Below are 15,515 nucleotides of genomic sequence, written 5' to 3' on the forward strand. Positions count from 1 at the left end.
AAGGCTGTTATTAAATGATGATTGGAATTGCAGGGTGAGAACAAGGAGAAAAGTCCCGCTAGCAAAAACAGTCATGATTTTTAAATCCCAAGCTGAAATTAAACATTGACTGTAGGTGCAGTGAGAAGAACTTCTTATCAAAAGGGGCTCTCTGCACGTGCAGTAAGCACTGTAAATGCCCCAGGAAACCTGTTATCTTAGATGCATGCTGTTCTGATATTTTGTAGACACAACAGAGATTCAAGGTGCCGGCCTCATGCCATGACACTTGTTCTCCTACCAGCCACCATGGTTCCAAGGTCTGCCTTGTAAGGGAAATCAGTACCAAGTCATCGTGACCTGTGAACAGTTCTGACCATCAGTATCAGTTTAAATTACAGACAAAGGTCATGCATTTATCTTTAGATAGTTTTGCATCTTTTGGTTGTCCTTGGGGTTCCAGTCTACAGTCCCTTTCTTACCACTAGTCCTCCAGCATTCTTTAAGAGAGAGAAATTGATAAATCATGTTGCAATGACCTAAACCACCATTTTAGAAGAAAAACATGGATAGGCAGTCCTCCTTCATTTCATCGCATCTCTGCTTTGCCTTAGCTCCCTGCACAATACTGAATTTTTAACTAGTGATCTTTGGCCCAGAAATACTCACAGCGTGAAAAACTCGAATAAGTGCCAGTTAGCTGGCAGTCCCCAAGACCTGTCTGCTTTTCTCTCCTGGTTAAAACTAATTTCTGTTGAGGCTTCTCCATATTTATTTTGCTCACATGCACAGGCGGAATTTATGAGCATTGAGCTAGAGACATTTGCTGATAAATTGGGTAGGGCAGATTAAGTATGATTTAGCTTAACTGGTGAAGAACTGCTTTGTGAGGTTTCTTCTCCCACAACATACCTCGGTTTAAAAATTTATGTTCAATCCCATTTACCTATTTGGATTCTTTCACATCAGTTTTCTTAAAGAAGATTCTCGTTTGATTAGTGAGCAAAAGTAATTACAGTATTCCTGTCACTCCCCACCCTGTTTCTTCTTTTCTTCCTCCCCAGAGGGAAAGCTGTATTCTGCCACAGTGACTGACTTCCTAGCAATAGATGCAGTCATATACCGGAGCCTTGGAGAAAGCCCAACTCTGCGGACAGTGAAACATGACTCAAAGTGGTTGAAAGGTAGATAAATAAACAAAACATGGGAAAGCCGCATCTCTGATGACAGTCCTGGGTTCCTGAAAGAGGAGCTAAATAGCATCTCTTACACTGATCTACTTATCTGTTTTTCCTCTTCTCACCACCCCAAGCTATCGGACTTGACATAAAATGAGAGCATAGTAGACATGAATATAGTCCAAAGAGCTTTCCAAGCTGAAGTCGTCAATTTACAGCTGTTGGATGCAAAGGCTGGAATTTTCAGGGCTCAGTGTACCTTGTGTGCTCAGTCTGTGTCTGAAGCTCTCCCTTCCCTGGCAGCATATTGGGTACCAGCTTTGTGAAGGATAGGGAACTTGTCCTGCAACATTAAGATTCGTCAGTGAAAAATAAAATTGTAGGAATATTGCACAAAGCCTTCCTATTGTATTCCCTAGGTACTGTGCAGCTGCCATTGAATTAGGCAATGTGTGTTCTAAATGCCCTCATTGTTAAGAATGGTGCTGTTTAGCTTCACGTAGGCGTTATGAACAGTTAACATTTAGGGTGATTTTAACAGTGAGTAAAGCCATAGTTTGAAGGCTTTTTCTGCATGCAGAAATGTTTTGCCAGGTGTTGACATTAGCAGTCCCACTTTGCTTGTTGCTGCAGACATGTATGAGCAGAAACACTAACATGGCTTGTTATTCCCTCCACATACAGCCTGCAGGCCATAAAGAGCTGTGTTTGAAGCCCCAGGCATGCACTACACACTGCCTCTTTGCCTTTCTTTGCCCACCATGCTGTGCAAACGTGCAGTGGCAAACACTCCACAGCCTTGCAGAAGTTTTCTGCAGGTTGGCCCCCAGTGGTGCTGCGTCCCAAGCAGGAGCTCCTCTCAGTTCTGCAAACTAGAAAGGCTTGCCTCAAGTGGGGTTTAAATTTTCAGCATTAATGTGAATGCTTCTTTCTGCACACATAGTGCTTGCATGCTATATGCTGCACATGGAATGTCTTGTCTTTTTCCTAGAACCATACTTTGTCCAGGCAGTGGACTACGGCAATTATATTTACTTCTTCTTCCGGGAAATAGCAGTGGAATACAACAGCATGGGAAAGGTAAGGGTGAAAACATTGCCTCAGATGACTTAGTGACATTCAGGAGGAGAAAAACATATGCTATTCTTGGACTGGTGCTATTAGGAATGACCTTGAAATGAAAACCATAAATCATGATGACAGGGTCATCATTTTGAGAAGTTTCCTATCGCTCAAGCCAAAAGGTGGGCAGGAGTGAAACACTGCACTGTCTTGAAAGGAGATGGGGTTTCTGACAGTGGTGACTTAACGCTGGAATCTCTTTTCCCAATCATACAAAGCACAAGGCAAATGTACTACATTCAGTGTGCTTTAAGATGGCTTCTAAAGCAAGGCAGTATTTGTCTTTAAGAAATCTGAATTTGAGTAATCGAGGGGAGAAATTTTGTGTTCTGCCATTCTTCAAAAAATAATTAAACATTTACTGCATTTTTGTGAATTTCATAATAGGTTTCTGAATAAGCAGTCAGAGAAACTGACCAAGGTCAGAAAGGTGAAGGGGAGGAATAAAAGCCCAGCAAGATTTGCATAGCTTTTAAGTGCTGAAAATACAAGAGTCAGAGCAGGCAGTGTGGGTTGCAGAGACTGTGAATATAAAATGTGCTATTGTTTGGGGAAATAGAAAGCTAAGCAGTCTGTATGGAAATGAGTTTTATTTGGGTTGAGAACAGATCTCTTGAAGGATTTATGGCTGTGTATTAAATGCCACAGCCTTATCATCTATAACATGCTGTTCCAGAACTGAATTTTTCTCTGTTTCTTATTGCCACAGATTATGGAAACATGGGATTAAATTAAGCACCTTGCTGTGTCGTTTCAAATGTTTCAAATGCAGAATTCCTATAGTCTTCGAGTTAAACATTTCTTTTTCTCTAATATTCTTGCTATACTCCTTCCAGGTAGTTTTCCCGAGGGTGGCTCAGGTTTGCAAAAATGATATGGGAGGATCTCAGAGAGTGCTGGAAAAACAGTGGACTTCCTTCCTCAAGGCTCGTTTGAACTGCTCAGTTCCGGGTGATTCACACTTCTACTTCAACATACTGCAGGCAGTTACAGATGTTATCCATTTCAATGGCCGGGATGTTGTTTTAGCAACCTTCTCCACTCCATATAACAGGTAATAGGCGTAATAATCTTTTGTTTCCTTTACGTTTTGCTTTTCATTGCAGTTACTTCTTACTCTATAAAGATCCAAGAAGTGATTGCTCATACAATGTAATTATTATGTACCATGCACTTACCGATAGTTTGTGTTTCATTTTAAGATACCCTGGCATTGCTTACTACTTTTTATATCTGATAATTTAGAACAGCTTTCAAACATTTATAATCTGGACGTGTTCCTTGCACATTTTCTTTACGTGAGAATAATTCAGACCAGCCACCAAGTTTTGCAGAGTATAACCCTCAGAATGTTACTACAAAGAGAAAATACAGTTTTCCTTTCTTGTGAAGAAAGGACGAGTCTGTCCCATTTGCATCCTATTTCTCTGTGTTTCTTGGATCTCTGTTGGCTCTTGTATTCTCCCCTGGGAAAGCCACGGACCTCAGCCTTGTTGCAGGGTGCAGAGGAAGTTCTCCGGATCAGAACAAGGGAAGCAGAGAGGCTGGATAGAGCTTCAAAGTCTGTCAATTCCTTCTCCCACCATTTATTTTCATAGAGGGATGTCTTGAACTCCTCACACTTAGCCAGCCAGTCTTATGAATTTTTACCTCCCTGGAGCCATGATGGTTTTTTTTTTTTTGGAGAGCAAGAGGGAAAGGAGGAGCTCTGCTAAACAAAAAGACTCTTCATTTTCCTCACCACATCAGCATGTCTTCATGCTGCGGAATCGACACTCAGGAGTCCCAATCTTGCTTAAGCAGAGCTGTAACACAGCAAAGAGGTACCAGTAAGGGGAGTAATTCCTCAAGCACCTGTGTTTCATTGTACATGTGGTTTCCAAATGCTTCGGTTCACATGTTAAGAATTTATTGCTGTTATACATGATATGTGTTTCTCCAGAAGTTATTATAACAGTAACTATCTTAATTATCAAGGTCTCGTGGAGAAGTTAGAAAAGCATTCATAGTATAATTAAAAGATATATTGCTGATTCACAGGGTAATGCTTGAGCTGAAAGGGGAATTTTATTGCTGAAATTCATCTCGTTTTACTGCACACGTGCCACCTTTTGTCGAAGCCTGGCCATAGTAAGATCATGCAGAAAGCTGAATTCAAATGAGAGTAAGCCCAGCCCTCTATTTTTTAATCACTTCTTTTGACATCAAAATAATAGGAACTTCAAGAGAAAAATTAGGTCACCAGGGAATAAAATTTTAAATTAAGATGATCTCTTCTTATGCAAAATGTCCTAATAAAAACAAGCAAATGGAGAATCATCATCAGCAAATATACAGTATCCTGGGATTACCTATAAATTGAGATGTCTTTCTACTCTGCTAGTATTTTCTGTGGTGTGTCATGAAAAATCATTTACTTTAAACCCTGCGTTTTAAAATCTGAGTACTCGGTTCTAAAATCAAGATCCTATTTATGGGCACCATTTTTTGCCTGGCATTGGAGATGACAGGAAGGCACATAGCCTAGGGGACATCTCAAAAACAGACTTACCACTGACACGGACACCTCTCTCTGATTCCTTCTTCCCTGAGGAAAAGCTTCAGCACATGCCTTTCATCTCTGGAACGAGAACATCCCCCTAGAGTGATCTGGAAAAGATCCCACAGTTCAATCTGATATCAGCCAGGGTGGGAGCTGGTGATGGCTTGTAGTTAGTGCGTGAGAGATTGCTTGGCTGTGACCCACAGTCCTCTATCCACATTGTTTTATGGCACCGTGGACCTGCTAATTGCCATCCCTCATAGAAAAGGATTTTGCAGCCTTCTCAGCAGTGATCCCTCCATCACTTCGGAAACGTGTATTGAGGACAGCTCTCTGCACATCTACATAGTAAGCCTGGAGATATTAGGATTGTTTTTGATTTACGGCTTAATTCAGCAATATGCAAGACCTATCTGAAGTGGGAATTGCTGTGCCTTAGGATGTGGTCTTGTTTGCAGCCAAGTACGCCCCCGACTGACCCTTACATCAAAATACAGGTGGCTGCCTCTCCTTATAACAATCGCTGTGTAGTATCACGTTAGTGAAAAGCTTTGAAGTAAGTTTCCTTCCATATAAACACCCAGCCTGTGGAGATCAAAGTTGGACTATTATTATCTCCCTACGTGTTGTTTTGCTCAGTAATAAGCATTTCAGAATCTCTTAATATTCAAACAATTATTTTCTTATCAATTTATGCACCCTTATAAGTTTAACTTTATTCTCTGAAACAGTATTACAGTTCCTACATTTTCTCTTTGGTGTGTAATAGCCTACTAGCTAAAAGCAGGATTGAAAGACTTCAGCCAGTTAGATTCATGCTATTTATCTGATAAAATCAAGCAGAGAAATCAGACATGAATACAGTAGTTAATGTGTAAAAAGTGAGAGGTGGATAAATGAATAATTCATGCTTCCAAGTGAGTGACCATGGGAAAATCCTAAGCTTTTCAGAAAGTAAGTAGGTAAGGTTGTAATTATGTTTAGACAATGCTACCATGCACTTGCTTGCAAATTTACAACTTTATCATCTAAAAGTACAACAGTGTTTGCTTCTACAAGCTCTTTACACCTCACTGAGTGATTGAGTTAAGCAAATTGCTGAGCACAGTTAACTTCTTTCCACTGGGAAAACCTGATGGAGATGAGGCTGTAAGAGGATGGAGTAATAATGTGCAAATGCAAATGGCACAGTGCAGTACACTTCCAGTTTGATCAGCTCCAACTTCTGATCTGTCTACAAGGTATTTCTGAGGCCTGACAGGGACTGTGAGAATTCGTACTGAGAAAATATTGTGACTTACAAGAACTTAAATTTCCAAATAATGGAAGTAAGTGAGAGTAGCTGCTACTCCTCATGCATTACCAGTCATACACAGAGTTTTTCCAGATTCTGTTCCCTTTTCAAGATTATTGCAATTAATTTTCTCTATAGAGGCTTTGAAACAAATTGTGCTGGCAGGAGCTGTCTGCTGATTGGTACATTTCAGTCTTTTCCATGGAGCTGGCTTTTCCTGTCAATACTCAGAGGTTACAGAGTTCAGAATTGAGTAGCCTGTGACAGGAAGACTTCTATACAGCATGTTTTTCACTCAAGATTTTATGCATAACTGCAGAGTGAGTAACAATTTCTGGGAAATATCACTTTGCAGCATCCCTGGCTCTGCAGTCTGTGCCTATGACATGCTTGACATTGCCAATGTATTCACTGGGAGATTCAAAGAACAAAAGTCTCCAGACTCCACATGGACACCGGTTCCTGATGAAAGAGTGCCCAAACCCAGGTATGCCTTGTGCGTAGTAATATTGTTCTGCTGCTGCGTCCAGAGTCTTTGACAATCTGAATAGCCTTTTGAAGTACAGATATGAATGAAGATATATATTGTGGAAGTGAAATAGATGAGTAAAATTGCATTTGTGCAGTAGTGAGAATTTTCCCACTAAAGCCAGATTTGTGTAATGTGAAACAAGCCAGATTTGGATGCACTTGGTCAGAATAAAAGCCAGTTGAAAAGTTACCTGTTGCACACTGGTTCAGTAAAGAGTGTATTTCATAGAAAAGACTGCACTAATTCTGGGCTAACAAACAATTTACTTGACACAGAAAATGTATCTGGGTTGGGAGGACAGGAGTAGGAGAAGCAGCATTCCATTAGAATGGAGACAAGTTTTATCTCATTCCTTCTGAGCTGTTTTTCCAATTTCACTTCTCTCCTGTTTGCATGTAGGTCTATTTTTATACTCCCTTCATATTTCCTACGTGCATCCATTTTGTTATTGACAGCCCCTTGTTAACCCATTTTCACCAGTGGCATTTTGCTCTGAGAATACGATGTAAACAAACAGATGAAATTCACTTATTTTAGAGCCATGCTATCACTTTAATATATGTTTTATATCATCTGTGATATCCTTTATAAATTAAAAAAATAATAAATCTAAAACTTTGTGGTGGCAACTAGGCTTCTACATAAGTCCAGATTTGGCCCATCATCTTCAAGATTTGTCAAGTATACTGTCCCCATGCCGTGTTTATTCTGAGGCTGTCAGTCAGGAGAAGAACTTGGAAGTGCCTGAAAAAATCTCATCAGTTCTGTTTCTATTTTCAGTCTGAACCCTAGAAAGGCACCTGCCTGCATAGGTTTTCTTCTCCTTTTTGCAGTGCTTCAACAACTCACTGACTTGATGATCTGCTTTGTTAGAGTAAGATGGCTTGAGAATTCTAAGGTCGTTTATCTGAAAATGGTAGTCCTGCATAGAATATTGGCAAGGAAGAAGGACAAGGACAAAGAATAATGTTCCTTCTTGTTAGTGGAAAGGGAGAAGAGAAAGTTACATAAGTTTGTGAGACAGTCCAATGGCAGGCTAATAGCTGAAGATGGGACAGTATTGCTTCTTCTGAGTCAGTAGGAGATAATACTGAATGAGTGAAATGTTTAATACAATACTTGGCCATCAGTCTGCTACATAAAATAATAATTACTTGTAACTCGTGTTGAAATTCAGAAGAGAGGCAAAAGATGACTTTGAAATAGGGTCATTTCTGTTTGGATATCTTAAGATGGTGCAGAAACATTAATGCTCTTGTTGATCGTAACATTTCTCAGAGACATGCTGGAAAATTTCAGGGGCCCTGCTTCCCTTTTTTGCTGAGATGAAGAGGAGGGTTTACTCAGTTTTATGTTTACTCAACTGAGCCACTCAAGATTAAAATAGGGTTAATCCAATCATGTGATTAGGATTTAGGAAGAAATAAGCCTCTAGATTAGATATGGAGAAAGCCTAGGCACTGTGGTGCCAGAAAGCGTAGGTGCTCCCTAGAGAATTTCACCTATTGAATCAGTGCTTTTGCAAGGATCTAGTGATGGCCTTGATTTGTCCTCTATTGTAAATTCCATATGTAGTTACAAAACAATCAGAATATTTTGGACCTGGCAAGCACACAGAACAGTGCAGGACTAAAGGCACTGACGAAGTTATTCCCTTCCTACCCACATTACATTTAATTACCTAAGGTTTGAACATTTATCTAAATCTGAGTGGCAGATATGTTCAAGGTAGCACTATTCCATTGATGTCAGTGGCCCTACCCACTTCAGATCAGATGAAGATTGAACTCTGCAGAGTGTTTATACGTGGATGATCCATCTTTTGTCTTCTCATCTCACAGCGATTCAAAGGCTGAGGAATCATAATGATCCAGGAAATTAGATCAAATGAAATTCTGGAGAAAATAATCCACAAAATCTTAATAATAGGCAAATAATATGAGGCTTCCAGTTTTGTGATTACCTGTTGAGGCAGGAAGGTTAAGTTAGATCGAAGAGGAAGGCAGATTTTAGGAATGCAATAAGTAGATTTGCATTTAAATTGTCCAAAATGATTCAGCAGTGTCTTAGTGGATGTCCTTCATGTCCTATAACACTTAAGTTCTCTTGTCCAGACCTACTTAAAGGATAAAACCAATGCTCACATGGCTATTTGCTGGGTCTTGGTCTTCAAGTCTTCTTTCTACCAGACAGTTTTGAAGGCAGCATCCTTCCACCCATTTTATAAAAGCAATTTCCCTCTCTATGCTAAAGACTAATTTTATTTTATGGAAGAACAGTCAAGTAGGCAAGATACAGATCAGAACATCTATGCCAGTGAACAGCATCAAATCAAATACAAACATACAGTAGCTAGGCTCCATGTGAGTGAATAGACTAAAATCCATGTCAAACTCCTGCTAAAGAAATGTGTTTGTGTTTTTAGGTGCATCATGGAAGTACCTTTGACTGGCAGTTAGAGCAGGGTTTGGGGTTTCCCTGAGGGTTTGAACAAGCCGAACATACTTCTCAATCCTTCTTTTAAACTCTTGCAGTGCACACCAGATTTCACTGAGGGTGTCGTGACAGTTGTTATAGAAAGGAGATTTACACACGTATCAAGTAAGTGTTCTCACTTTACGTTTTTGTTTTATTTAGACCAGGTTGTTGTGCTGGCTCTACATCATTAGAAAAATACGCAACCTCTAGTGAGTTCCCAGATGATACTCTGAACTTCATCAAAACACACCCACTGATGGATGAGGCTGTACCTTCTATTGTCAATCGACCCTGGTTCCTGAGAACGATGGTCAGGTAAGTACCACCGAATGGACTCTTCCTCATTGTGGCTGTCAGGTTGTGCTAATGGTCTTGTTTACAATACTCTCAAATTCTGTAGACACCCATGGTATGCTGGGCATGACTCCAGGTAGGAAAAATGGTAGTGCTGACCAGATGCTGTAGAACTTCCTGAGCAGCTTCCAAGAGGAAAAATCTTAATCCTTTCCAACTACTCTGTGCTAAAACTGGATTGTGGAGCAAATGCAGTGCAGGGAAGGCTGACCTGCCTCTTGGCTTATGGGTCAGTGTTTGAGACAGCTCTGTAGAAAACTTCAGGCAAGGATCAACAGATAGTCCAAGGATACATATACAGGATACAAACACGCCTGCCAGGATATGTTCACAGGATATGAAGATGTCTGTTCTGCTGTATGCTAGTATGTATTACTGCTCAGAGAACTGTAGAGTGAAAACTAACCACATAATCTGTATCCTTTCTATTACAAGAGAAAAATAATGAAGAGGAGATTTGAACAAAGACTCATAAATCAGCAAGCCTCAAATACTCCATACTCTCCCTCTGTAAATATGTTCCCACTCTCATGTCATGCTGTGAACACTAAACTACTTATCTACCCTTCAGCTGTAAATGGAGTAATTTGAAAAAATTTGGCCTATTTTCCTCTCTTCCTTTGTACAAGAGTGGAATTTTGTATCAAGACTTCAGTACTTCAGAACAGAAGTTGGGTTCACAAAGTCCTGATGCAATATTACCCAGCTGCATTGCCATGCAATATTGCCATGTTGCATTTTAGTAATGTGTGTCTGGCCAAAGATGAGAGCAACATGCTCTGCACATTGGTTTTTTTTGACCTCCAGTACCAGGTAACCCATGGTATCAAATCCCAGCACTCACTCTCAGTAAATTCTGTGATCCCACAGTTAGATATCATTTTGGCAGTACAATCAGTTAGTGGTTGCTACATGATTATTTTTAGTCAAAAAAAAAAAAGAAATTTAGCTTCTCAGCACTAACACAACTTTTCCTGACAAAAAATTGAATGCAGATCCATTATAATTATTCTCCTTCTTAATGTGGTGGAGCTTGAAATTAAAAAATCCAAAGCACAAATAACAATGCTGATTTTCTTTCCCTGCCTGTAGAAGACATCAAGCTAGTACTTTGCTTTTGTTTGGAAGGATAATTCCTAAATTGCCTCAGCCTCTCAATAGTTCTCCAGCCTTCTGCTTGAGGTTTGCTGCTGCAGATATGTTTGCTAACTGACATCTGGACATGCACACAAGCACATGGAAATTCCCTACCATTTGGGCAGCCAAACTGGTGCAGTCTGTGTTGACTTACAGGGTTATTCAGCTAGAAAAAGTGCTTAAATATGTTATATGATCTCCCAAAGGCTGTCTCACAGATATTTTAAGTGGAAAAAGTGATAAAATAAGCAGCAGTTCTAATCCCTATGATGCAAGATGCTGTATTGTTATTCCAGATACCGCCTGACCAAAATTGCTGTCGACTCTGCTGCTGGACCATTTAAGAACTACACTGTGGTTTTCTTGGGATCAGAGAAAGGAATCATCCTGAAGTTCTTGGCACGGACAGGAAACAGCGGTTTCCTAAACGACAGCCTTTTCCTGGAGGAGATGAACATCTACAATCCTGAAAAGTGTGTATCTGATTCTTTTTACTCGTGTATGGGTAACTTTTGACACTTCTGATTTCCCGGAGAGCAAGTTGTCCCATGGAAAGGGAAGTAGGTAGAGAAGCCAAGTTTTTTTGAGTAGTTTTAAATTGTGTGGAGGGATGTCTGGTTATCAGCCTCTACACTGAAATAAAATATTTTTCACCCAGTATGTATAGACAATAGCCCATCCTATGCAGCAGTTGACAGATAATTAAAAGAAATTCTGCAAAGGAAGATTATTTTTCTAATCCTATGAAAAGCATGATTCCTCTCCAAATAACTCATCAACCAGCAAGATAATCTCCAAGGGAAATTTCTGGCATTTTAGCCTTCCTTAAATATGCCTTAAGGGACACTGAAGTGGGCCATAAGCATGCAGAAATTTCAATTACTTTGAGTGCTGGAGAAGAATAAACGTAAAAACTGAAGGGCTCTTAGAATGCATGTCTGGTTTGCAGTCTCTCTCCACCTCTCCTTCCCTTGAACCATGCACTTGAATACTTAGTTGTACACCTTTTTATTGGTGTTTTTAGTGGCTACTTTTATTCTTTCACCTTGTCTTGTTCAGGTTTTGTTTCTGGTGGTCACTGTTTCCTGTTCAGATTGAGGAACCGTTAGTTTTTCATCTGGTTTCCCAGCTGAACTCCTTTGTGACTGTTTCTCACTTTGTCAAATCAGGTGCAGTTACGATGGCATGGAAGACAAGCGTATTGTGGCTATGCAGCTTGACAAACCCAGCAGCGCCCTTTACGTTGCCTTCTCCACCTGTGTCATCAAGGTTCCCTTAGGGCGGTGTGAGCGTCATGGCAAATGCAAAAAGTATGTACTTTGGCCAGCACTTAACCTCTTGTCAGAAGCCTGCGTGCCAGGCATGAGAGCATTCCAAAATGCTTCCTCTGCTTTTTTCTCAAGGGCCTGCATAGCATCCAGAGACCCCTACTGCGGCTGGGTGAAGGAGAGTGGGGCGTGCACACAGCTGGTCCTTGGTGCTAAGTGAGTAATGACTCCTGCTGGAAAAATACGAGGCGGTGGCAGTGGCGCCAGGGGGACTTGGACTGAGCTTTTTGAAATGTGGGGCTCTCAGGGAAGAAAAATGTGTGAAGTGTTTGTTCCTGCCCGGTTTGCATTCTCTGAAATTTCTCACAATTATTTTTTTTTTTGGTGTGAACTCTCAGCTGACTGGTAACTGCTGAAAGAAGAGGAAGAAGAAAATGAAAGAGCTGTACTAAAGCCCACGTGTGGTTGAAAAGAGGGAACTGGATGGCTATGTCTGGACCAGCCCACACTGGAGCCATCACAGCTGATTAAAGAGGCAGTAGAATCCAAATTAGATTACTGTAGCAATTTGTCCACTGGAAACAAAATCTGTTCTTCTAATTTACTATGCATTACTAAGAGGAATCACAGAGCACAGAAAAAGCTTGAAGTAGATTCAGAGAAGGGCTGGATTTCCCCTTCCTTAACAGTAGAATTTAATTACTTCATAATAATAGAAACTCTGTGAAGTTTTGTATAAATACGATTACCTAAGTCTCCTTATAGTGAGCAGATCTGTTTCAAACATCATATTCCTGGGCTACATCTGACACTCTGAGGGTACAGCTTTACGTCCAGTGTAGCACAAACATCACACAACCACAGTAGCCTCACAGCCTATCCAGCCTAAACCTACTTCTGTACTGATGAGTTATTATTCCTTTGTTTATTCCATGGTCTTAATTAGCTGTTTAAATTCCAGTTGTTTTGTCCATTATGGATATTGTTGCTTTATCTGTCTGAATATACTTTATCACAGAAGTGGGAGCTGGTCATTTTATAGAATATCATTAAAGTGCACTTCTGTACATTTAAGGGTTTCTCAGCATTCTTGAAGTACTTGAGACTTTTGCACTTGGCCATGACAAGTTTTAGGGGACTTACACATCTTACCGTCAAAAGTGGCTCTTCTTCTTCTGCTTTATGAGAAGTTTCATTTGACCATGAGAAAAAAAACTTCTCTGAGGGTAAAAGAGCACTAGAACAGGCTGCCCAGAGAAGTTATGGAATCTCCTTCTCTGGAGGTATTTAAAAACTCATCAGGACACTTTTGCAAGCTATTCTAGGGATCCTGTTCTAGCATGGGGTTGGACTAAATGATCTTCTGAGGTCTCTTCCAGTCCCTTCCAACTCTGTGATTCTATGAGACACAGGCAGTGTAACTTGTAGTTCTGCAGTCCGCAGGTGAGCAAGGCAGGTCACTCTCTACCATTGCATAGCACTTAGGAAGAAGGTGCAGATCAACTTTCAGATGTCTGATGAACTTCTAAATTATCCAACAAGATAACAGGTGCCATCCTGGAGTAGGTGACAGTTGAGCAGGAGTTTTAAGAACACAGTTCTGGGAATTATGTATATGCAAGGATAATTATACCTCAACAGCAGGATCCTAACTGATGTAGACAAAAGCTTGTACTGGAGGTTTTCCAAGGTTCTTGCACTCCTCTTTTACCATATTTGGAACTTGGAAAAGCAGCTTCACAAAATGTCTGGCACAGGTTAAAAAGCCTAAGTTGGGCATGCCAGCTAGGAAAGCCTGTACATATTTATCATTCGAGGTTCTTAGATTCATTGTAATTCACTTTGTGATCTCTGGATGTTATGACCTGAGATCTTTTCTGATGCAATACTTAAATAATTTTGAAAATGCAGGTTGTTGCCCCAGCACAGTACCTAACCCATAGGTTAGCTTCCTTCTTATGTCAAAGTATTGATGCTGTATGGACAAGTCAAGGTAGGATCATAATTGCTCCTGACAATGTCATTTTTTTTTTATAGTTAACAATTTAGAAAGATATGAATGCTTGCCTCCCTTGACAAAAAGATACACAGTGGGTTTTCAAAGAAGAAGCCAAGGAATCACTTTCTGATGACAAATAATTTGAAGGCCTGTGTTTTCTTTTTTTCTTTTTCTTTTTCTTTTTTTTTTGACACTTCAGGAAAGTTTCAAAGGAATATCCAGTTTCATGATGTGCCTTTATTTCAGTTGCAGATGCAATAATTTTTTATCTGGTAGTGCCTGTGACAGTTGTTACTCATGCTGTTATGTTTCTTTCTGTTATTTAGGCTGGTGTTTGAGCAGGACATAGAACATGGCAATACAGATGGCTTGGGGGACTGCCAAAGTAAGCAAAGCTTTTGCCTTCTTTTTACCATGTGTAACAGCATCTTTCTAAATGCCATAAAATCACCGTTACCTGTTAGGCATTGGAAGCTCTCGTACAGCAGTGTGTAAGCCACAACAGGGATTGCAACTGAAGTTAAAGAAGCAGATGCAGATGAAGTTAAAGATAACAGAAATGAAACTGTTGTTTAGATGTATTTAAATAGCCCAGTTGGTGTGATTTATTCAAACACTGGACTTTATATAATGAAAAGACTTCCGTTCTAGAGGATATTGATCATAGCAATGAAGTAATGAATTGGTTGTTCACTGTCTTTATCAGTCATGGTGCCTGGGTTGCTTATGTAGATGTGAAGAAGGAGCTTGGTTTCTTGGTGTAGACTGTGACTTGAATTGCACTCCTATGCAGATCAGGGAGACAATGAAATATGTCTTTAGCTTTTGTTCTGAATCAGTAAGCGGGAGTTGCTGTGTTTGTGAATATTAGTGAATTTTACACACAGGCTGGAAAATGTGACAATGTTAAGAGTCAATCACCATGTTTCTGCCTAAGAAATTTTAATGGTAAGCCTTACATACTGACAGCAAGAGCTGGAAGCATAAACATTTAGGTTTAGCACTGAAATGCTTACAAGTACTGAACAAAGAACCTGTCCTTGTTCAAGCCTCAGTTACTATTGTGATAATTGTGCTTGTGGGTCTACAAGGATTTCTGCCTCTCCGTGCTTTTGTCTCAGCTACACCTCCCTCTGCCTGTCCCCTAACATAGGGTCACTTACACTGTCTCTAAGTTTTTTGAAGGAGGCATACACACAATTCCTCTTCTCCTCCCTGTGAGACAGTACAGCACCAAAACTAGGTCATTTCCCAGCTGGTACAACTTAGCCCTTTTCAACTATCAACTTATTTCTGCTCTTCTTGGGCAAATAGGTTAGACAGGAGTGGAATCCATCGGCTATCAGCTGCACATAAAAGGAGAAGAAGTGATTTAGAAAGGGCACATTGTGCTCATGGAGAAAGATCCCTGTGCAGCTAGCAAGGAACAAATATGCTGCTTAAATAGCTCTTTAGCTCTAAATGGTACAATGAACCTTGACATTGCACAGGGGTGGATGTTAATCTGGCTGATCTTACTACTTCCTGTGGTCTTCGATCATGTGAGTTTTGTCTTCATCAACTCATGATACTGGTTGCATATTTATTGTGCCTTACACTGGAATGGGACTCAACCTTGCAAAAAAAAAAAAA

The 15,515-nt window shown here is 40.2% G+C and overlaps 1 protein-coding gene across 5 annotated transcripts in view; it reads left to right on the forward strand.

Moving 5' to 3' along the window:
• SEMA6A (semaphorin 6A) overlaps positions 1–15,515 on the forward strand; it is a 110,899-nt gene that overhangs the window by 63,951 nt on the left and 31,433 nt on the right. For all 5 annotated transcript variants that reach the window (XM_010726212.3, XM_010726207.3, XM_010726208.3 and 2 more), the window contains exons 8-16: positions 1,044–1,163; positions 2,149–2,237; positions 3,116–3,333; positions 6,471–6,602; positions 9,285–9,440; positions 10,913–11,089; positions 11,786–11,926; positions 12,020–12,100; positions 14,210–14,268. In XM_010726212.3, the coding sequence (XP_010724514.1) occupies positions 1,044–1,163; positions 2,149–2,237; positions 3,116–3,333; positions 6,471–6,602; positions 9,285–9,440; positions 10,913–11,089; positions 11,786–11,926; positions 12,020–12,100; positions 14,210–14,268 (1,173 nt within the window). The remainder of the gene's footprint in view (positions 1–1,043; positions 1,164–2,148; positions 2,238–3,115; positions 3,334–6,470; positions 6,603–9,284; positions 9,441–10,912; positions 11,090–11,785; positions 11,927–12,019; positions 12,101–14,209; positions 14,269–15,515) is intronic.

The sequence above is a fragment of the Meleagris gallopavo genome, chromosome Z (genome assembly GCF_000146605.3).
Source record: "Meleagris gallopavo isolate NT-WF06-2002-E0010 breed Aviagen turkey brand Nicholas breeding stock chromosome Z, Turkey_5.1, whole genome shotgun sequence".
In the NCBI taxonomy this organism is placed as follows: Eukaryota; Metazoa; Chordata; class Aves; order Galliformes; family Phasianidae; genus Meleagris; species Meleagris gallopavo.